Here is a 23484-nt window from a genome sequence, read left to right as displayed (position 1 = left end):
GTTTCTTGGGGTTCAGGGCTGTCTCCTGCTCAGTCCAAAAACCCTTGAAAAGCTTTCCTTGTCTTTCCACAAGTACTTAGAGCCTGGCTCTGGCCAGGGTTCGGACTCCATTTTTCAGCCCCAGAAGGGAAGGCCTCTTCATTGAGCCTTTCCTAATTCAACATTCTGGTTCTTGGAACCCTTAACCTAGCAAGCTCATGTCCTGCCTATAGCTCCGGGGGCTAATCTAGGTCACTTTGTTGCTCTGGTGGCCTCAGTGGAAGATGCAGTATGCAGTTAAGTGCCCTTGTGGGATGAGAGGTCGCCGGACTGGAAAGACTGCTCCCTTCTGCCTCTTGGAAACCCAGGCCGCCTACTCCGCCATCACTTGTCACCTGGACAGCCCTTCTTCCCTGGGAGCAAGCTCTGCATTGCATCTCCCGGCTACCAACAGGCTGAGATTAGATGTCAGGGCAGATTTAGCGTCCAGAGGGGAGGCGGGGGCTGCTGGAGATCTTGTACCCTGCTGAGAAACCTAGCTAAAGGACTGGTGGGGAGTTGCATCCAAGCCTGAGCACTCCAGTTTGAAGGTGGAGGGTATCGGAAAAGAGTAGACACCATTCTCGGGGCGCTAGAATCTGGTGCCAAAGCGTAGTGAAGGAAGGCTCTGTGAAGTTCCCAAGGCCAAGAGAGTCCTCTGCCCAGTGTTTGGAGATGGTGCCTCCGCTCCTTTTCCGCCAGACTCCGCAGCTGTCTCCCAACTGCCCCTGGATTTCTTGGTCGTTACTGTGGTCCAGGTTGGCCTCAAACTTGAGATAATTCTCCTGCCTCAACCTTCCTAGTGCTGGCACTACAGGGGTGTGCCACCATGTCCAGTTCGTTTGTCTGAGATGGGGATCTCAGGTAACCCAGCTACCTCAGGCTAGCTCACTCACTGAATGGCTGAGAATGGTTTTGGTGTTCTGATTCTTTTGGCATTTCTGAGATTTTGGGTTCCAGGCAGGCACTACCGTGCCCAGTTGTTTTGTCTTGTGGTTGTTTTGTTTGCTTTTTTGAGAACAAGTCTGCAGCGTAGGCTGTCCTGAAACTCGTAGCTGTCCTATACACACACACACATACACACACACACACACACACATATATATATATATATATACATATATATATATATATATATATATATATATATATATATATATATATCCCAGGCTGGCCACCTCAAACCCACAGAAATCCTCTAGCCTCAGCCTCCTCCATGCTTAATTACAGGAACTAACCACTACACCTAAATTGTTTGGTTTGGGGAACAGAGTCTTGTTTTGTAGTTCAGGATGGCTTCAAATATGTGGCCCTCCTGCCTCAGTCTCTAAAGCACTGGGATTGCCGGCATGTACCTTAAACAAAAGTTTCTCCTTGATCGTGAGGTGGTTCTTGTGCCCTGAAATAGGCAAATCAAAGATGATGTGCCCTGGGCTCTGGGAAAGGCAAGTGGTGGACTGGAGTCTAGAAATTTCTCCTCTTTCCAGGACCAACAAAAAGCAAACAGGAGATGGTGGGTGGAGACCAGAAAAAAGCCAGACATCCCGAGGCTAGCCACAGGTCCCCAAAGGGCACCTTAGGAGGCAGGAAAATGGAGGTCCTGGGAAGTTTCTGGAGACTGGAAAGACCTGATAGAATTTTTTTCCTTCTAGTTGCAGTGTTGAGGATGAAACCCAGGACTTTACGAATTCTAAGCATGCACTCCACTACTTGGCACCCTTAGCACAGGCCTGCAGGACTTTATCAAAATAGCTCAATAAATCCAAGCCAAGAGGCAGCCCAGCACGCCAGACCACACCAAAAGGAGCAGAGCCCTGGTGCTCAGTGTGGTTTCAGATGGGAGGAGGCAGGCTCAGGAGGGGGCAGAGTCCCCTTCTGCCTATTTCCCTACAGGAAGGTTCAGGATGTGAGGGGTCAAAGGACACAGGCAATGTGAGTCATGAGGACACCTCAACCGGCCCCAGACTTAGTCAGGTGAAGAGAATGCGTAAAATAGGAGATGTGAGGGACCCCTGAACATCAGCACTTCAAAATGAGGTAGAGAGAAGCTGATGTGGTGGGTCCTGCCTGTAATACTTGTACTTGGAAGGCTGAGGCAGGAGAATTCCAAGTTCGAGGCTAGTCTAGACATAAAGTGAATTCCAGGCTAGCCTGAGTGACAGTGTGAAACACACTGTCTCAAACACACGCACACGCACACTCACACGCACACTCACACGCACACGCACACGCACAAGAGAAGTGGTGTGTACTGTGGCATGACGTGAGAAGCAAGCTGGCACTCCCTGGCCCCGTCCTGGGTTCTGAGTTGGAACAACAGCAGTTTTCTCTCAGGGTGATTGCTGGCTCTTCCAGCCCCACCCGTGACTCACCACCACCTCCCCCCACAGACCCTGCCGACATTCCAGGTCCGGCTTGCCTCAGTGGCGGGCTGACTCAGAGCAGACCTTCCCTGCCTTGGACTCTGCTTTTGATGCTCTCTGGTCTCCAGACTCCTTGGCTGACTCAGAAAGCCGCATCCCTCTCTGATCCCTCCTCCACCTCCTGCAGAGTGGGAGACCAGAGGTGACACAGAGCTTGCTGATGTGTCATCTGGTTACTCTGATTCCCAGAAGGACCCCTGGCACAATCACTAACATGTTCCCCTTCCCGACGTCCATCTCACTTAGATAAAAATACGTTCTTTCCAGAGGGCTTTTCAAAACAGAATAGACTATCTACAGGCTTCCCTGGCTGTCTACTGCCAGGAATCAGTTTAGATATTCCATCTCAGGAGCTGGGGATGTATCTCAGTTGACAGCCTGCTTGTCAAGTGTGAATAAAGCTCTGCATTTGGTCTTTGGTTTTGAGAGACAGGGTTTCTCTGTGTAGCCCCTGGCTGTCCTGCAACTCCCTATGTAGACCAGGCTGACCTGGAACTCAGAGATCTGCCTGCCTCTGCCTCCCTCGTGCTGGGATTGAAAGCATGTACCACCACTGCCTAGCCTCCTGCATTTGATCTTCAGCACTGTATAAACTGTGTAGTGGCACATGCCTGTAATCCTAGCACTTGGGTGGCACAGGCCAGAAGATCAGAAGATCAAGGTCAGTCTTAGCTAGGTAGTGGGTTTGAGACTAACCCTGGACTATAGGAGATATTCTCTCAAAAACAAAGAGAAAAAAAAACAAAAAAAACAAAACAAACAAACAAAAAACCCCAAACGCAAACCAACTATGCAACAACAAAATCTACTGCCCAGTAGCTCACTTCTGTGGCTACCTCACCCACTACACACACACACACACACACACACACACACACACACACACACACACACACACACACACTAGACAGGTGGCTCACAGTTTGGGAGTGTGCTCTGCTCTCCTGCAGAAGACAGATCCGAGTTCGATTTCTGGCACCCATGTCAGGCTGCTGGCACCTGCCTATAACTCCAGCTCCAGGCAATCCAATGTTTCTGGCTTTGGGCAAGCAGTTACAAACACACACACACACACACACACACACACACACACACACACACACACACACACGCCCCTCCAAATAACAAGAATAAATCTTTTTGTTTTGTTTTGTTTTGTTTTGTTTTGTTTTTTGAGACAGGGTTTCTCTGTGTAGCTTTGTGCCTTTCCTGGAACTCGCTTTGTAGACCAGGCTGGTCTTGAACTCACAGAGATCCGCCTGCCTCTGCCTCCCGAGTGCTAGGATTAAAGGCGTGGGCCGCCACCCGGCAACAAGAATAAATCTTAAAATCATGTTTATACCCAAAGGTGCTCTGAACACTGGTTAGAGGAGCTTCCTTTTGCAGTGGGCGGTGGTAATGCAGACACTTGTAAACTGATCAAATGCTGAGAAGAAATGACTACTGAGTGATAAGACCCTAAATGGGACATCTGTATCACATGCCCTCTATTCCCTCCACACCCCGACTAAAGGCTCAGGGAGCAGGAAACGTAAGAGGATGGGAGTCATGTGTAAATACTGTCTTCTAGATAAGACATGGTTGTTGCACCCATCAACTTGAGACAGGAGTTGACTCCCCGTATATAGAAAAGGTCTTGCTGGGTGGTGGTGGCGCACACCTTTAATACCAGCACTCAGGAAGCAGAGGCAGGCGGATGTCTGTGAGTTCGAGGCCAGCCTGGTCTACAGAGAGAGTTCCTGGACAGCCAGGACTGTTTCACAGAGAAACCCTGTCTTGGAGAGAGAGAGAGAGAGAGAGAGAGAGAGAGAGAGAGAGAGAGAGAGAGAGAGAGAGAGAGAGAGAGAGAGAAGAGATGGCTCAGAGGTTCAGAGCACTGGCTGTTCTTCCAAAGGTTCTGAGTTCAATTCCCAGCAACCACATGGTGGCTCACAACCATCTGTAATGAGATCTGGTGCCCTCTTCTGGCCTGCAGGCATACATGCAGACAGAACACTGTATACATAATAAATAAATAAATCTTTAAAAAAGAAAGAAAGAAAAAAAGAAAGAAAATGAAGGGCCTACAGTGGATCATGAACTAATCATATAGCACCCATAATCCTTCCTATGACTGAGTGACTGACATTGGAGCACTTCTTAAATTGGGCTGAGGGAACAAGAGGCAAGATAATGTATGTGGACCTCTTACTGACTCGGCCAGTGACTTGGTGAAAAAAGACCGATCACAGTAGAGATGACCTCAGACTCCATCCAGTCCCCACTGCAGGACAGCACAGATGCTCCTCCCTGGGGTCCTTCCCAATCTGGGGAGTTCGTTCTTGCTTTTCCTTGATAAATCTATGTTTATTCTGCTCACTCCTTATCGGAGTGTCCTTCTTGTTCTCGGTCATGAGACAATGAACTGGGAAGCCACTGGGCTCAGGTAGCTTTGGTGGCAAATGATTGTCAGGGAGCCTTCCTCTTTGAGCTCACCAAGAGCCACGAAAGATCGCATTGCTCTCAGAAAACCTACCCCAGGCTCACACAGCCGTGGTTACCTACTCAATATCGAGCCTCTCAGCATGCCACCGCCACCGCCACCAACCTGCAAAAAGTTATTTTTAAAAAGTGAGACTGGCCGCCGGGCAGTGGTGGCGCATGCCTTTAATCCCAGCACTCTGGAGGCAGAGACAGGCGGATCTCTGTGAGTTCGAGGTCAGCCTGGTGTGCAGAGTGAGTTCCAGGATAGGCTCCAAAGCTACAGTGAAACCTTGTTTCAAAAAACAAAAAACAAACAGGCAAACAAACAAACAAAAAAAGTGTGACTGGCAAGGTGGCTCAGTGGTTAAAGCCCTTGCTGTGTAAGCCTGATAACCTGGGCTTGTTCCTCAGATCAACATCAGGGTGGAGACAGAGATCAGCCTTCACAAAGCTGTCTTCTGATGTTCCTAAGCATCCCGTGACACGTTGTACCCGCACTCACAGAATTCATGCATGTACACAATGACGTTTGAAAACATGGAAACAAGGACTGGACACATGGCTCAGCAGTGGAAGAGCACTTGTTGCTCTTACAGAGGACCCAGGTTCAGTTCCCAGAACCCACATAGCGACTCACAACTCTCTGTAACTCTGATGACCTCTTCTGACCTCCAAGGGTACCAGCCATGCATGTGGACACATACATACATGTAGGCAAAACACTCATAACATGAAATAACATTTTTAATAGAAACAACGATATAATCCGGTTCATAGTTATTTGCCATATTTTGGAAAGTTCTTTCCAAACTCTCTTCCTGGGAAAATGATAGAAAGGGAAAACTGGTCCAAGGTTATGTTTTAAAAATCCAACTCCAGAGTGACCAGACTCTAGGAGGGAAGAAAGGCAAGGCTGTATAGGCAATTTCCTTCCTTCCTTTCTTCCTTCCTTCTTTTTTATTTAGATGGTGTCTTTCTACACAGCCCTGGGTGTCCTAGAACTCACTACGTTGATGAGGTTGGCTTCGAACTCACAGAGATCCACCTGCTTCTGCCTCCTGAGTCCTGAGATTAAAGGTGAAGGTCACCACACCAGGCTTGTATGGGCAAATTTTAGTGTCTTTGCTTTTGGAGGAATTTTGCAATTTGTATAGAGCAGATGGTCTCTGGGGCCACAGAATCCTTTGTTATTATTTGATCAATGGAATTTTTCGATAGACAACATTTCTCAAACCCCTGAGCTCATGGAAATATAACAGAGGGTCTGTGTGGCGAAAATAATGGGAACCACTCACTTAGAGAGAGGAAGCAGAATGGATGATGTCCTGTGGTTTCTAGTGTATTGGAGAACATGATCCCACAGGAAGAAACTCCAGAACTGGTGAAGGAGACTCCCTGGCTTCACCTCCGGAGGATTCCAGAGGATCTAATGAAAAGAAAGACTTGGGATTTGAAAGGAGTGATGTGCCGCAGGGTCCAGAACGGAGGGGCCAGGTGTGACTCCGAGTGATTGTTCCTCCATTGTGCATAGAGTGGGCCCTGGGTCTCAGCACACACCATCTCATTTTACTATGACGACATGCATAATTAATCAGACGCTTAGCTAAAGTCAGGCCGCATCCGGGATGGATCTGGAAAAGCTGCAGTTAACCCTCCCCTTTGGGTGCTAATGGGAGAAATTCTGGTGCCATCGAATTGAGACAGCAAACAATTCTAAACTACTCCTGACTCGGGTTATAAGCATATTCTCAGATGGGTCATTTGAATATTCATTTGACGTTTTAATAGTTTGCAGTAAATAATATGGTGGATTCTGTCTGGAAGTCTTGAAGAATATGAGAAGGGAGGGAATGAGACCAGAGAGAGAAAGTTGGTGAGTAGTAATATTCCCAAAGAGAATTATTATCAGAGTTCCTATTTCAGAGTTTCAGCCACCCTCCCACTGCTGTGGTTTCTTATCAGACTTCTGACTTAACACCCCGACCCCCGAGTCCAGGGTCTCAAGTTGCCCAGGTTGGCTTCAAACGTACCGTTAGATAGCCAAGGATGAACCTGAACTCCTGAGCTTCCTATTGCCATCTCCCAAGTGCTGGAATTACACACAGGGCTCTAGTATGAACTATCTATAATCAATAAAGATAATATATAAAGTTTATATAGTTTCCCAAACAATCGCTAAGAACCTGCACATAGCTGCCCCTCAGAGTAAGATCTAGAACAACCCCAGTACTTTCAAAGTGCCCTGTTTGTCCTTCTGGGATCGGCCCTGAGATACTCTGCAGGAGCCAAGCACATTCTGCATTTTCGCGTCTAGCGGTCTCTCTTTTCTCTGCCTCGCTTCTTCCGGATGTACAGCTAAACAATTTGCTGCTTAGTTTTATGCATTCTTGAACTTATAGAATTAGAACCAAAAGGCGTGTAATTCCTCACTCCCAGAGCTTTGGATCACCGTGAGGCAGCCGTACTGCTGGTGCCCGGTCACTTCCCTAGCCGTCACTGCTCATGGCTACCCCACAACACCGTTACGGCAGGCTTTGGGGGTTTCTAGTTCTGTTATGACAAGTGTTGCATGAAATATTATTCTATTAAAACCCTTTGTTACACTTATTTATTGTGTGTGGGTGTTTAAACTTCCAGAAATTGGTGCTCTCTTTTTACCACATGGGTCCTAGGGACTGAACTCAGGTTCTTGTCCACTTTTTAGCCATCACTGGTCATGATAATGTTGTATACGTCTCTAGGGGCCAATGTGCACATCATTCTCTGCTTTTAAAGGGTCTTTCATCTTCCTTCTTTCCTCCCTCCTTCCCTCTCTCCCTTATTCCCTCCCTCCCTCCTTCCTTCCACTATATATACCTGTCTGTCCTGGAACTATGTTGACCAGGCTGGCCTGGAACTCACAGGGATCTGTTTGTTTCTGCTTCTGCATCCTGAGTGCTGGGATTAAAGGAGTACATATACCACTTGGCTAACAGGTTAAAAAATTATTTCATAAAACCATATGGGACATGTGTGTGTGTGCTACACACACACACATATATGACAGGTTCTCTCTACATAGCCCTGGATGTCCTGGAACTCACTATGTAGACCAGGCTGGCCTCGAGAATTCACAGAGATCTGCTTGCCTCTGCCCCTTGAGTTCTGGGGTTAAAGTTGCACTATTTCACTATATTCTTTCTAGTAATGAATCTTAGAATTCTTTTTAAAATCCAGTCATACTTTCATGCTCAATTTTACTTTCAACTTAGGTCACTATAAACATTGTTTGTGCCCCCTCTTAGTATTGGTGGCAGGACTGATAGCTAGAACGCTGAGTTACCAACTAGCTGGTATAAGTAAGAAGGGAACCCCAGAGGGCTTGGGGGATCACCAAGAATAGCTCTTTCAAAGTGACAGTTTTGAATGACATAACAAAATAAGCAATCTTTCTTTGGTTAATGGGGTGTGAGTGACAACCCCAGAAGGAAGATGCTAAGCTGGCTCTCAGCAGCCAGCCTTAAGTGGAGCCCTTCTTAGAGATTGCTCGCCTGGCTGTCTGGCCCCGGGGGAATCCAGGACAGGAAGGCATGTGGCAAGCAGCTGATGTGGTTGCCTGTCTACCTCCAACCCTGGGTGCAGAAGGATGCTCAGACTGTTTGACTCAACGCAGGAAACAGGTTCAACAGTTGCTATTCAGCACAGGACTGCCATGAGCACAGAGCTAGGGCACGACAAGCCCAGAGGTGCCCATGGTTGCTCTTCTTTGTGTAGACCAATTAGCCTTTTCAGTGTGATTGTGCTGTATTGTCATTTACTTAAAAAAATAAATAAATAAGAAATAAAAAGGCAAACAGTCCAAAGCAGCATTTTATCTAATCACACTGTCCACCTTTTCTCATATAGTGATTTATTCAATGTATTTTTGGTGGACATCTGTCAGCATCATGATAAACTCCCTGTGATCCATAGTCTTTGTTCTCAAAGATTTCATACACAACTAATAACAAAATTAGTCTTAAGCAACACAAGCCAAGGAAAAGCCATACAAAAAATGTCAAAGTGTCCTGTGACCGTTCTCCAGGGGATGCTGGGACTGTAGGGATGAAGGAGCTCTGGGGTCTGTCACCCTGGAGTTCGTCTTTAAAACCAAAAAACAAACCAACACCAAAAAAAAAACAAAACCAAAAAGGCACCTCTCTCATTTTGGTGGGTAGGACAATTCCAGCACTTCTGCATCCCCTCTGGCCCCAGAGATAACGGTTTGAATGCTAACAAGTGGGAGAGGAAAGGGGAAGGGGAAGGGGAAGGAGGAGTGTGGATAAGCATATTGATTAAACAGAGGGGAGAGCAGAGGTGAGGGGTGGAGGGGCAGCAGCCCCAGAACCCGGCAGAGAGGGGCAACAAAGAAGACAGAAGAGCTGAAAAAGAGGACGAAGGTAAAGGGGGAGGGGAGGAACTGACAGTGTCGGGGAGGAGGAAGAAAAATGGAGGAACAAAAGGAGAGGGGGAGGAAGAGAGAGGGGAGGGAGGGGGAGGGGCTGGAGGAAGAGGAAGGGAAAGGGATGGGATCAAGAGCCTCATTTGAAAGCAATTTAGAAAGAACTCTAGGCTCTGCCTCCTGCACACTGTATAAACACATTGTAGAAATGAAAGGGCAAAAAATAAATGGTGCAATAATTTATCACAAAAATGCTGAGCAAATATTTTCATGTTAGGTTCTAGAGTGGAAATTCTAGTTGTCATAGTAAGAATTTTTTTTTTTTTTTTTTTTTTTTTTTTTTTTTTTTTTTTAAATTTGGAGTGTTTCTGGGAGAGGTAATTGAATCAAATTTTTTCCCCGAATTAACTGCTGAAAACCAGGAATCATATCCTGGTTTAGTCGAACAACCAGTGTAAAAACAAAACACTTAGGTTGAATCCCTTCTGTTTGTAAAATTGGTTTGTACATGGAAACAGAGTGAAGTGTTTTCTAATGATCCCTCCCTCCCCCCACCCCGTGTGTGTGTGTGTGTGTGTGTGTGTGTGTGTGTGTGTGTGTGTGTGTGATGAAATACTAGTGAAGTGATCCGTGTACTAATTTTTTAAATGAAAAACTAAAAACTCACTGCAACATTTTCCCATAAGAACTTTGCAATATTTGAGGCAGCTCCTGGGGGTGGAGGAATCCTTTCAAGTAACACTAGGAAAATCAAGTCATCTTAAGAATAAAACTTGTAAAAAGCAAACGAAAATAATTTACTTTCTAGTAAAAATGCATGCATAGATGCTGGTAGCTAAGCTTGAATTAACTTCATCTGTCTTGACATCCTAAGGCATCCCTTTTTAATCAAAATACTTTAAATACTTAGATGATAACTGTGATTTCAAGTACAAAATGACCTCATTACTACTTCCATGTTAAATAATATTTAGGTATAGATTCCCTCTTTCCATAATTTGTTTTATTTGGAAAAACAACATTTGTCTCTTCTGGACTGTGCAGTTTCTTTTCTACAAACGAAACCAGGGACCTAGTTTGCATTTTGTGCAACAGGAGACAAAACCTCTCATTATCTTTGACCAAATGACTTTGGAGTTAAACAGAAAAAGCAAGAGCTGCAAGGGTGTGAAGACTGTTTTAGACGCTGTACCCTACCAAACAGGCAGAGCAGAGGAGTTTTATTAGCAAAGGAATTTGGAAACATGTATTTAAAAAAAGAAGTATTTACTAGAATTAATTATTTACTTCCTTGCTTTAAGGTTTCCACACTAATTCTGAGGGTTTTTTTTTTCACACACACTGACTCAGTAAAACAAATAATTGTTCTTAAAGTTCTTCTTCTCCCCCTTGAGCCCTCCTAGCTCCAGAACTAAAAGCACACTCCTTTAAGGGTTTGAAACCCTTTTAAGTGGATGATGATTTGAATGAGGAAAATGTCTTTTCTGCTTATGGTTCTCTTCTATTTCATGAGATAGCCTAAACACATAATTATCCTTACTTATTTGACAGGAGAAAATGCTGCCTGTCCTTTTAAAAACTGGGACTAATTTACACTTTCTCAAACTTTATAGGCATTTAAAAAGAACCACACTTCCAACTGCAGGAAGAAAGAAAACATCCCAAGGCAGTAACAACAATAAAACAAGCAAATAACAACAAAATAAACAAAATAAAACCCAGACCCAAAGAACTGCAAAACTTCCAGAAACTTAAAAGTCAGAGTCCTCAGGAGAGGTTTCACTTATTTTGCATAGCAACCATAATTATATCAAAATAAGGAACTCTATTTTAATATATTTCCCTAATGCTTTCTAGGTTTTTTCTTTCCTTTTCTCTTTTTTCTTTCTTTCTTTTTCTTTTTTCTTTTTGGTGTGTGTGTGTCCTCTCTTTTATAGAACATATCAAATTTTTTAAGATAGAAATCACAGGTAAATGTTAGATTTAAATTGCAATATGGATATTGGGGACTTATCCAAAGGAGTTAATAAAAAAAAAAAGTTAATACAAAATACAAAGGAGTTAATAAAAAAAAAAAGAATTCTACAAAAATATATCTTCTGCACTACTTTTTCCTCCTACACTACTTACAAAAGTTTAAAAATACTGCAACGTATTTTTTCTAACAATACATTACTTGTCCCTATTATCCTGGATAAAATAGTTAGTTATTAAAACTTTGAGGCAGTGTAACAAGGACCATGCTACAGCAGTGAAAAACAAAGACAGAAAAAGATAAAACAGAAAGCTAGTACAAACTGAAAAATGTTGCCAAGAAACACTTGAAAATGAGTTGAATTTTGCTTTTCCACTTTTCCACTTTGTAAAAAGTGGCTTAATTCTTTTACATTTTTTCTCTCTGCATGTTCATTTTGAAGGAAAATGGACAGAATTCCATCTTTGAAATGGAATCCAGTTTCAGGATTTTGTAGTCAGAGGGGAGCGGACCGAACACTTCTTTAGGAAAGAAGTGAAGTAGAAGGAGGAGGAAAGGGAGACAAAAAGCAAGGAGTGTAATAACTGTAATTGTGAATATTATTACATAATAAATGCAGTTGTTAAAGAGATTTCTCCTTCAGAATATTTTTAACTCATACAGAAACTTCCGTGAAGATTCATCTTTTCTTAAAAATAGGAAAAACAACACAGTGTTTGTTTTTAATGTCAAAACTAAAGCAAAACTCTAGTCAAGGGAGCTGAAATGTCTTCTGTTCCCCTTACCCCCACCTAGGAATGTGAGTCCTAGCAAGACACAACCCTTGGGCAGGTTCATTTTAGTGCTGGGCACATTCACAGAGGAGGTCTAAATGGTTAGTCAACACCATGTAGTTCCCCCAATCTCAACCTGAAACAGCCAGGTCACTGAGGCAAAGCTCCTGTCAGGGCTGGAGATTGCATCTTACCCCCAGCTGCCACTACTCTGGGCTCTTTAAAAACTCTTGCAGCCTCTGATTGTAAACACAGAAGCCCTGTCTTGTGGGGGGAAGGGGCAGGGAGGAGAGAGGATTAGAATTTAGTGAAACAGCTAACTTTGAAAAAGAATCTGTGAATAGAAATAATTGGTACTTTGTTAATGAAATAATTTTTTAAGAGATTTGAAAAATAGACTGTAGAAGTAGCCTATTCTGGAATTTCTATTTTTTCTTCTACTGTCATTTAAAGAGAAAAAATTAAATTATTTCTTACATTAAAAAAAAAAAGTCAACCTAAAAGTGAACTGAATTAAATTACTACTTATATTAGTTTGGTTTTTCTTGAACTCTAGGATAGCAAACGATGGGTTGCATTTTGTAGGAGATTAGAAGTCCGGGTAGAGTTTTTTGTTTTTTTGAGGGTTAAGTTGCTTTTGTTTTAGGAAGAAAGGGAGCAGTGGTTTGATTACCCAGGGAGATTATCTGAGAAGGTTTTTTTTTTTTTTTTTTTTTAATCAACCCCTAAAGATTTAAAGTAAATGAAACAAATAGTTTCCTAAAGTTTTTGGGAGCTGGGGTGTCCTGCCTAGGTACCTTCTCCCTTGTCCCCCAATAAATATAACAAAAGGTTTGGAGACAGAGTTACTATTTATGAAGACCCAAAGACTACTACAGACAGCTTCTGGGACCATCTTTTAGCCCTTTTCAAAAATCCACACACATCACTAAGAAAAGTCCCCAGGCAACAGATCCCCACATTCTAGCCAAGAGAATCCCTCCCCGCTGGACTTTTAATTTTCTCTAGTTCTTTTTACTCTGCATTTTTTTCCTTTCATTCAAAAATGTTTACTGTGAGTGCCTACTATGTGGCAGGCACTGTTTCCAGCTCATTGGTTTAGTTTGTTAAAAATTCCGTTGTGATCAAGAGCTGACAAAACACCAAGTAAGTGGGGGCTGGGGGACGTTGGGGAGGGCGTGTGGGGACAGAGACGCAGCTGTCTCTCACCTTCGTGGACAGAAAACATTTTTTTTCCCGACTAAGCAACTAATAGCTCGTAATATTAAATTCCTGTTGCTTCATGGGAAGAAAAATGTCACAAAAACAAAAAATCCGACAAACACGTGGCTGGCTAGAACAAAACGCCGATTTCAGAGAGTGGATTCTGAAGGTGGTGGAGGAGACTCAGAGACCGAGTTGGAAGCCCTCCCCCGCCCCATTTCTTCCCGGCGCGCCGGGAAAACGAGGAGGGGACAAAGGTGTTGGGTGTTGTGTTATAACTCCCGACTTTGCAAACGGTAGGAAATCATCCGGCCGAAGGGCGGTGAGCCGAAGTCGGAGTTGGCTTAAGGACTCTGCAAACGAAAAAATAACAATAAAAAAAAAAAAAAAATCAAGCCATTCATATCGGTGCAGTCAACACGTGTTACGGAGCCGGCCCGGGCCGCAGGCGACTGAGACAATGGGGTCGGGACGGGGGAAGGGGAGAGTGACTCCCGTCTTCACCTGCCCTGGCAGCACGCGTGCCCCAGACAACCCTCCTCCCTCCCGCAGACTCGCGCGGCTCAGGGAACATCCCTCTTTCGGGGGTGGGGTGGGGGGGGGCGGGTGTCGTCGGCCCCCTTCTCCACGGTGTGGCCGGGCAGGGGGGCTTCTCCCGGGTCCCCGGGCTGCGCTCTCCGACACCCCCTGGCGCAGCCCCAAGCCTCCGCTGCTGGAAAGTCGGTGTCCCCGCGTCGAGCCGGGCATCCCGGGATTGCGCGTGCGATGCATCCCGCGCTCCGCTGCGTGTCCGGGACTCCAGCGCGCGGCCCCTCCCCCACCGCGCAGACGGGGTGCGACCGCCCACGTGTCGCCCCCTGCCCAGTCCCGTCTTTCCCTCCGGCTCCGGGAGCCGGAGGATCCGGAACGCGTCGGTCCGGGCCGAGGGAAGGGACCTGGGCGGATCCACTTCCCCCTCCCCAAGAAGGGGGGGGGGAGAAGGAGGGCCGCAGCCCCCTCCCCCGCCTCCCGCTTCCTCGAGCGCCGAGCGGAAATTACCCCCTCCCCGCTCGGGCTGACCTGGGGACGTGGGCGGGGCCTCGTCGTCGTCGTCCCCCCCCCCCTCCCCAACTCCAAGGCGGCCTTCCAAAATCTAGCACCCCAAACTAAGTTCCGAGACCCAAACCCGGCGCGTGGACAGCTGCTCTTGGCATCTCGGGTGGAGCGGGCGCAGGCGGCGCCACCTGTCCGCTCCTTGCGTGGGGAGGGCGAGGGGACTCTCGGGTCTCCACCCGGTCACTCCCTTCTGAAACCAACCCCCTTTGGTTCGCTGGCTCGGGGTGAAGCGACCACCCCTCATCGTTCTCTCCCACCCTGCTGGTCCTTCGGGGGTGATCTCGAGCCGGGTCGCGGGCTTCCCCCCCACCCCACCCCAAGAACGCTCGAGTGTTGTCATCCAGCAGCTGGACTGGGTGCGAGCCAGCTTTCCTCCAGCGGGAATCCCGAAACACGATTTGCTGCGGGTCCCTCGTTCCCAGGCGCTGTCCCCCCCGTGTTCTCAGCTTCCTGGTCCCGCGCAATCAGGGTCCCCCCGGATCTGGACCCGGGAGGCCAGGGAAGTCCCGTGGGGGTGTGGCGGGGGAGACAGTGACCCCCTACTTAGAAATGTAGAGGAAAAGCGTCTTTCCTTTTCAATAACCGGCTCTTGCGACCCCCTCCCGAAGACCCCAGAGTCCTCGGCTTCTCTTTGTCTGTCTCGGCCGTCCCCCGCCTGTCAGTTGCTAGCAGTTTACCGGGGTGGGGTGGGCAGCCCAGTCTCCACGAAACGAATTAAAAAAAAAAAAAAATGACCGTACATTTTACCCCTAAGGATTGGGGAGATTTGGGTCGCCACCGCCCTCCGCCCCCCCCCCCAGTGCAGGTCACAGTGGCAAGATGGGTGGGGGCGGGGCGCCGCCTTAGGGGCCAGGTTCTTGCAAAGGGGGAGAGGGCGAGGAGAGCTTCGGGGACTCCGTCTCCACCTTCCCGCTTTACCCCTGGGGTGCGCTGAGTGCCCCCCAAGACAAGAGGCTGTTGGGCTGGTCCAGGTTGGAGGGGCCAAGGGGCCCGGTGGCGTCGGGGGTCTCTCCCTGCAGGGTGGGTGGGGGCTGTCACCACGTGGCTTCGCCTTTTTTTTTTTTTTTTTCCGCTCCATTTTTTTTTTTTTTTTTTCAAGTCGATTTTATTTAGAGGCGGCGCCAGGGCGGCCGCGGAGAAACGTGACACACCAGCCCGCTCGCAGGGGTTTCGGACCGAAGGGAAGGAGCCGCGCCGCGTCGCCCGCCTCCCTGTGCTCCGCAGGCACTTCTCCCGGGCTAACCCGAACTCTCCCGTGACCTCCGTGTGCCCTCAGGCCGCCCACCCGCCCGGAGCTCCGGACAACTTCAGGGGTGGGGTGCGGAGAAAGTTTGCAGCTCCTGCCGCCCGCCTCCACGCCGCTCGGCCTAGGAGGCTCTCCGCCCGCGCTCGCCCGTTCGGCCTTGCCCGGGACCGCGTCCTGCCCCGCCACCGCCACCATGAACAAGCTTTACATCGGCAACCTCAACGAGAGCGTGACCCCCGCAGACTTGGAGAAAGTATTCGCGGAGCACAAGATCTCCTACAGCGGCCAGTTCTTGGTCAAATCCGGCTACGCCTTCGTGGACTGCCCCGACGAGCACTGGGCGATGAAGGCCATCGAAACTTTCTCGGGTAAGAGCGCGGCCACCTCCCCGGAAAAAACACACGCGCGCACGCACGCACACACACACACAACGAAATCCCGAACAACGGAGACCTGCAGCTCCTCTTCCCTGGCCCGCCAACTCTTCCCGGGCCCGCGGGGCTCGGCCTCGGTCCCCGGCGTCCACCCACCGCCCTCGACGCCCCCTCCCCACGCAGAAATAGTCGGGATTTCCTTCCCCCTTCCCCCAGCCCGGGACGCTCGGGGCTCCTGACCCCCCCCCCCCACCGACGGGGCGGGAGCCCCCGTTGGCAACTGGTGGGGTGGGGGTGGGTCTCACGGGCCCCGGGGTCCGGGTCTAGGCGTGGTTTCCCCGCGGCCCCCCCACCCCCCTCCGCCGAAGCCCCCCCCCCCTTGCTGGAACACCCCCACGCCCCATGCTCTCCGTCCTCAGGCCTTGGCAGGAGGGGTGTCCCCGCACCTCGGGGCTTCCCGCTCTTCCTGGGGACGAGCCCTGCGAACAGGACGCGGGAGGAAGGGGCTCCCGCCCAAGGCCCGGGGCTTGAGCCATTTTGATTTGAAAGTGGGGCGTGAGCCGGGTGGCGCGGCGGCGCCGGGTCGCCATGCTGCTTCCCGAGACGCCCAGGCTGGGCCGAGAGGCGCGCGCGCGGCTGCCGCCCGGGACCCTCCCCGCCGGGCCGGGCCGCGCGCCCCGGGGCCCTCCGCCGGCCCCGACAGGTGACGCCGGGTCGCCCAAGCTCTTCTCGGTGGCCCCGGCAGGAAAATAAAGTTTGAACACTCTCCTCCCACCCACCCGCCCCACTCGGACTGAGCGGGTGCTCCTTTCGCCCGGCGCCTGCCTGCGACTTCTGGGAGTCGCAGGAGCAGCGCGCTCCCCCCCAAAACGCGCTCACACCTTTCCCAAAACCTGGCTCTCGGAGCAGGCGCTTCAGCTCGCCCACGTGATGAGTGGAAATCAAACGAAAAATTTGAAAAAAACAACGAAAGGACGGGTTCCACCATGCCTGGAGCAAACCTTTCCCCGCACAGGCTTCGGCAGCTGGTGCCCGGATGCCTAGGAGGGGCCCAGGAACTCGAATGCAGCTAATGCCCCTTCCCCACCCTTCCCCCCCACCCCCACCCCCGAACCCTCATTCATTTATTTATTTATTTTTTTAAATCTTCAGGGAAAGTAGAACTACAAGGAAAACGCCTAGAGATTGAACACTCGGTCCCCAAAAAACAAAGGTAGGAAAAGCGCTCATTTGGGGGAACTGAGACGAATATTAAGAGGGTCCATAGCGTCTCCAGTGGAACAAACCCATGACTGGCCTTTCCACCCCCAACTCCGGATGTTGGGGGCTGGGAGAGAAGATTGGCTAAGATATTGTAATGGGTGTTTTACAGCTTAAAAAAAAAGAAAAAAAAAAAAAACTCAACAACTTGGAACTGGGGTGGGCCAAAAGATGTTACTTGAAGAGATTAAAGAAAAAGAATCAATAGTGTAGAAGCCCTGTGGAGTTAATTCAGAGTATGGGACCATGTTTTTAGGGGAGCTTAAATACGCAGAGTTCAAACTCATGGCGGGGGTGATCTCTTCAACTTCCTGCTAGCCTCCTTTTTTTCTCTCATCCATATCATAATTCGAAAGTGGATTTAAGGGAGTCCTTTTGCTCTTGGGGGTGAAATCAATGAGCCGCCTACCCCCGTTAGAATCTCCTTATGCGGTGTGAATTTCTGTTCCGGGCATGGGTTTCGTTGTCCCCCTCACAGCCCCTCACCCCCAGCCCCTCACATCTTATATCGCCCCTTCAACTGGATTTTCGAAGAATCTGCGTTGGCTGTGCTATCCCTTTCCAGCCCCCCCGCCCCCACTCCTTCAGCCCATTGTTACCAGGGACCATCTGGGGTGAGAGCTTTGTGCTCAGGCTGGGAGCTGGGGCGCTTTGGAGGGTCTAGAACTCCGGGGATGAATGGGTGTGTGTGTGTTCTCATGTGAGTTCCTTTCACCCTGTGTTCCGTCTTTTCCGGCCAAGTGGGGTATCTCCATCTTGCTCCCCTAAAATTCGGGGTGCGTTTTCCAGTCTGCCTTGAATTCTGAAGTGTTCGGTTGAACCCGGGCTGTAGAGCCTAAGGGTAGTGTTTCTCGAATCAGACTTTTGGAACATGTTGACAGTGCAGTTTTCTTTCCTGTCGTAGTCGGAAGCATCCCTCTGCGTTTTTGATCCCCTCAACCCCCTTTCAACTGGAAACTTCCTGTATTTCTGAACGGTTTTTGGCTCTTCCTAGGTGGAAAGGTGTGTGGTGGGGTATTTTTAAAATAATCTAGGAGGTATTTTTAAAATGATGTAGGAAGTTTAGCTGGAGGTTAAACTCCTCTGTGGTTTGGCTTTAGATTTTTTAAGTGACTGAATTATTGTATCTATAGATGATCAATATGGCTTGGGTCTATGTTTATAGAGTATGTGATTTGTTGTCAAATGCTTGAGAAATTTATTGGAAAGGTGATTAGAATTAGGAGCAAAGAGGAAATTGGAAGGAAGGAAAATTGGAAAGAAGGAAAGCCTTCGAAAAATTTTTTGGGAGTTGAAAATAACATAATTGAGTTAAATTCTTTGAAGATTATGAATATTTAAATCCAAAGCTGTGTTGATGGGAAATCTAATAACTGGAATTCTGAAAAATGTGATAATTCCCCCTCCCCCTGCTCTTGAGAGTGGCTTAAAATTTAAAACCGAAGAAGGGAAAAGAGAAAGAAATAGCAAATTGTGGTGAAATGGAACTCAAACATTTATATTTTAATTTTCATGGTGCCCAGTATTTGTGGATCTTTCTCTTCAGGCCATCTGCCTGCTTTATGGCATTCCTGTCCAGGTTCCTTGTTCCCTCCAAAATGCATTACTAAGAGCTCTTGTGAGTGGGAATGGAAAGAGGGTCTCTGAGAAGATGGTTCTTAGAAAAAATTTCCCTCTTCATGTCCATATTCAATTCCATCTTTTGTGTGTTCTCCTTTTACTGAAATATTTTTTGAACCAAACATTGAGGCGGTTGTAATTTTTTTTTCCCCCTTCTGGATGGTGGTGTGGGAAGAGGTTATTTCTAGCATGAACTGATTTTTTGAAGTCTTGGGGTTAAAAAAAAAAAAGTTTGTTTCCATTAAAGTCAGTTTGCTCTGTTCGTGTGCCTTGAGGAGCAGCTTTGGTTCTTGTGTCGTGTGTGTCTGAGCATTCCCCTTCCGTTGAGTTATTGCTGGCATTTTCAATCTCTGGAAACACAGACGTGAATTTAGTCAGGACCAACATTCTAAGCAAAATGAACACCTGTAGAAGTGTATTTTGTCTATGTGTATTGTGTTTTCAGTGTTTAAAAATGGAACTCCTGATATACTCAAGTGCAAATGAGTTGACTTAAAAGTATTCCTGTATTTTGTTGTTCCTTTGAATATATTTGATAAATATGATTTATACCTTTCAAAAACCCAATTAGTAGTCTTAGCATCATATTTAAGCTGAAAACAGCAAATTTGAATTTTAAATATGAGAGACATTAAATTTCACTATTATCTTCCCCAACTCTGTCAGCCAGTACTGGGAATTTAGTTGGCAATTTTGTTCTATAATTTATATCTATTCACTGGCGTATGTTGGTACAAAGGAGAAGGACCCAAAACATTTTAAAAACAGTTATGCAGCATTTGTGTTTAGATGTGTCTTCTTTTAGGAGACTTTAGAAAAATTTAGGCAAGGAAGGAGCTGCCTGCCATCTTAGATTTTCTTAGGGAGGGAAATGATTTGATTTACTTTTGAAGAGAATGAAACTTTTCTTACACCTACCCCTGAGGCCTTTTTTCTAGGAGTGTCCTAAACCTTGCATTTTACTTGTCAACTGCTATCATCAAAATAAAATGTTGCCCTTAACACATGAAAGATATTTTTTCCCCAGGTGATTCCAACTTTGATCTCTTTGGGCTGGTTGATAGTAGTGCTTTTCCTTTAAATTGACTTAAAATGAAGTGGGTTAATACTTTCTCCTAAATTTCCAATGATTAAAATGAAAACTAGGTCTCTTTTCCAGTGGTGAAAAACTCTGAAAAGAGAATGTATTCCAATTTGATTCCTATTTTATATAAGTTTAATTTTCTGGACTCAGCACCTTAAAATCCGTGAAGGGTTGTTTTGTACATGACAGGAAATGTTTTCAACTTATTTAAAATGAACTGTAGAAACCTTGAATAATTGAGTCACTAAATCTTTTCAAAACATGTTAAAAATCACCTTTAGAAATAAGTTTGCATTTAATCAGAAAGCACACAGCACACAGTTTGGAGCTAGAGGCTGAAAAATGGAAAGAAGGTCAAAAGATGGCAGCCTGGGCTTTTAAAGCACTTAGGTGTAAGCCGGGGGTGGGGTGGGGGTGAGGTGGGTGGCACACACCTTTAGTTGGGAGCCAGAGGCAGGAGGATCTGTGTGAGTTCAAGGCCAGCCTGGTCTACAGGGTGAGTTCCAGGACAGCCAGGGCTGCACAGAGAAACCCTGTCTTGGAAAATAAAACAAAACAACAAGAAGTTTATAATAGAAAGAATTTATAACTTTTTTAGTAAAAAGGATGTTACCTTGTATATTTTTAAGTGAAAAAATGGTTGTCTTTGTTTTCTTTAGTATTTGGAGGAAATGTAGATACTGAAGTTCATTCCCTCCATTTTAAGTTTCCACTTAGAAATGAATTTTACAAATTCATAAATTTCCTTTATTGCTAGAAAAAAGCCATAGTTTCTTAATCTGGTAGTTCATATTTGAAGACGAAACTTGCCTGAGTATAATTAACTGTTCTTGAAAGCATTGTGAATTTCTTAGCCCTGGGTTTTCTGGAATTTTAACTCTGATGGTTTCTCAGATGGAGAGTGTTTTAGTAAAGAAGGGAAGATTTGGGATTCCCATCACTAACTTCAGAGTGACTTTATTCCAGTTGTCTGGGTTTGACATATGTTTTGGTGGTCTCAGTGTTTTGGGGGTGAAATGCATAACCGCAATTGGAAGGTTCTTGATTCAGGGGTTCTGGGTGTCTGCCTTTCAGAATTACCTTAATAGATAATTTGAATCTAATACACGTGGGTGGCTGCTTTTAAAACATGGGAGGTTTTTGGTGTTTTTTATTAGTTTTGTTTTAATGTATAACAGTCAGTGACAAAGATATCATTTAAGACAGACTAGTGAAAAACACTTACAAATATTTTATTAAAACCTTACATTTGAGCCCAGTAATCCCCTCAGAGTAAATCCCTGTAGAGGCAGCGGATTTTTGAGTTCGAGGCCAGCCTGGTCTAAGACAGCCAGGGCTGTTAAACAGAAAAACCCTCTCTCCAAAAATCAAACAAAAGCCAGCCAACCAACCAACCAAAACCAACAAACTCAAACCTTACATTTGAGCTGGGCATCGTGGTACACACCTTTAATCTCAGCACTCTGGAGGTAGAGGCAGATCTCCCTGAGTTTGAGGCCCACCTGGACTACGTAGTGAGTTTCAGGACAGCCAGGGCTATGTAGAGAGATTATCTCAAAAACAAACAAACAAAAATCCTCCCATCTGGTTTGGTTAAGTGAAAAGGGGGAAGACTAGCAAGTGTTTGTGTTTTGAGACTGGGTCAGTCTCATTGTGTATCCCAGGCTGCCCCCAGCCTAATAGTAATCCTCCTGCTTCAGAGAGCCTCCAGAGTTCTGTGATTACAGGTGTGATTACAGCCACTGGACCTGGCTGGCTATTTGAAGTTTAGAGATTTCATGGTGAAGAAAGCTGTTTTTGGTGCATGCCTCGGTTTGGGTGTGGAAGGTGGTAGGTAGGGATAGTGTCATAAGACAAAAATGAACCTAAGGCGATTGAGGAAGTGACATTTCCCCATCTGTTAAAATTTAAATTGTCTTGTCTGTCCCCGTCTGTTAAAATGGGGATGTTGTTCTAGAAAGCTCAACTTTGAGTGAGGAGGGGAGTGTTAAGGAGAAAATGGAGAGACAGGGACTGAGGGGGGTGAGGCAGTAGAGACTGGGGTGTTGGATTTCCACCTCACATTGAAGGAAGAGCCACTGGAGGCTCGTGGTCACCCTCTGTCACCAGGCTTAGGAAGACAGATGCGGTCAGCTCGAGGCAAGGCTAATTTTGTTTTGCCCTGAGTTTTTGGACTTCCGTGTTCAGAAACAGAGGGTGGGGTGGGAGAGGAGAGAGCTGAGTGCTGGAGGCTCTTCCTGGACCTTCCTGTCTGACCTTCCCACTGTGACCTTCCCGGCCGACATGCCTGCACCCAGTGCTCTCCTGAGCTGCACTTCCTTTCCCAGGGTCCTCAAGACCCTGGATCAGGACTTAGTTCCTGGTACCTAGATTCCAACTATTTCCTAGTCGGAGGGCTCTGTGGGGCCGCTCCCTCATCAGACCTTCCCGCACATGCCGCACATGCCGCCGCGGCGCTTACATTACCCTACCCAGACACCACCGCCATTGGCTGCTGGGCGTAGAACCCCATCTAAACTGTCAGTTTATGTAGTCTGTGATCTTTACAGACGGGGACATCAGTTTGTATGTCCTGAAGGCCGACTGAGACAGTAATGGTAATGAGAGGGTCTGTGGGTTGTTGTTTTCTGCTTTTTCAATGTATAAAGATAGGGCTGGGGAGATGGTTCAGCTCAGTTAAAGGCGAGCGAGCGAGGCTCACAACCAAAATAAGTGTATAAACAGGTCTTACAGCTGACCCCAGGGCAGGCTTTGACTTACTCCCTGTCGGAATATGTCTTATACCCTGTCGGAAGGAAACTTGTGCTCCCGTCCACTTCCACGGTCCTTTTTAAACATCTCTCAAAAACAGAAGCAAAGCTCTCTTACATGAAACAAGGGGCCTGGAGAGAGATGGCTCAGTGGTTGGGAGCACTGGTCTTCCAGAGGTCCTGAGTTCAATTCCCAGTATCCACATGGCAGCTCACAACTGTTTGGTAACTCCAGTTCCAGGAGATCCGACACCCTCACACAGACATGCATGCAGGCAGAACAAAACAAAGAAACCCAACATGTGCTTTTAAGGTAGATGTCCATTTGGTTATTGATCATTGATTTGGTTAGAAATGGTCCTATAAGATAAAACACAGGGTAGATTACCAGCAGGAAGACGTTCAGTTCAGTCCAAAATTCTTCCCGTGTAGAATTGGATGGCTTTGATCAGCGATGACCATGTGTACTTCATAGAGGCAGATCGGTCCTCTTAGTGCTGATATTTATTGCACAGTCAGCTTTATAAGACCCAGGTTGTTGTTGTTGTTTTTTGTTTGTTTGTTTACCTTTGCAGTGCTGTACGTTTGGAATAAATATGACAGGAACAAGCTTTTTTTCAAAACACAAGCCACTGAAATCAAATGTGTGCTGATTACAGATAAATCATGAGGTTTTCCAAAGTAGGTCTGGCCCTCATAATTTTAATACAGTTAGAGGGAAATCTGATTGCAGCACACTGACCAAACATCAGAAAAGTAGCCCAGTTGCAGAAGTTGACC

The 23484-nt window shown here is 46.9% G+C and overlaps 1 protein-coding gene across 2 annotated transcripts in view; it reads left to right on the top strand.

Moving 5' to 3' along the window:
* Positions 1-15505: 15505 nt before the first annotated feature.
* The window catches only part of Igf2bp1 (insulin like growth factor 2 mRNA binding protein 1), a 43674-nt gene continuing 35695 nt past the window's right edge, over positions 15506-23484 (top strand). The window contains exons 1-2 of one of the 2 annotated variants that reach the window (XM_006971914.3): positions 15506-15984; positions 17143-17203. In XM_006971914.3, the coding sequence (XP_006971976.1) occupies positions 15810-15984; positions 17143-17203 (236 nt within the window). In that variant the 5' untranslated portion in view covers positions 15506-15809. The remainder of the gene's footprint in view (positions 15985-17142; positions 17204-23484) is intronic. The other variant, XM_016007883.3, reaches the window with a different exon arrangement.

The sequence above is a fragment of the Peromyscus maniculatus genome, chromosome 8 (genome assembly GCF_049852395.1).
Source record: "Peromyscus maniculatus bairdii isolate BWxNUB_F1_BW_parent chromosome 8, HU_Pman_BW_mat_3.1, whole genome shotgun sequence".
In the NCBI taxonomy this organism is placed as follows: Eukaryota; Metazoa; Chordata; class Mammalia; order Rodentia; family Cricetidae; genus Peromyscus; species Peromyscus maniculatus.
Note: the sequence above shows the minus strand (reverse complement) of the source record. Positions and strands in the feature narration are given on the sequence as shown.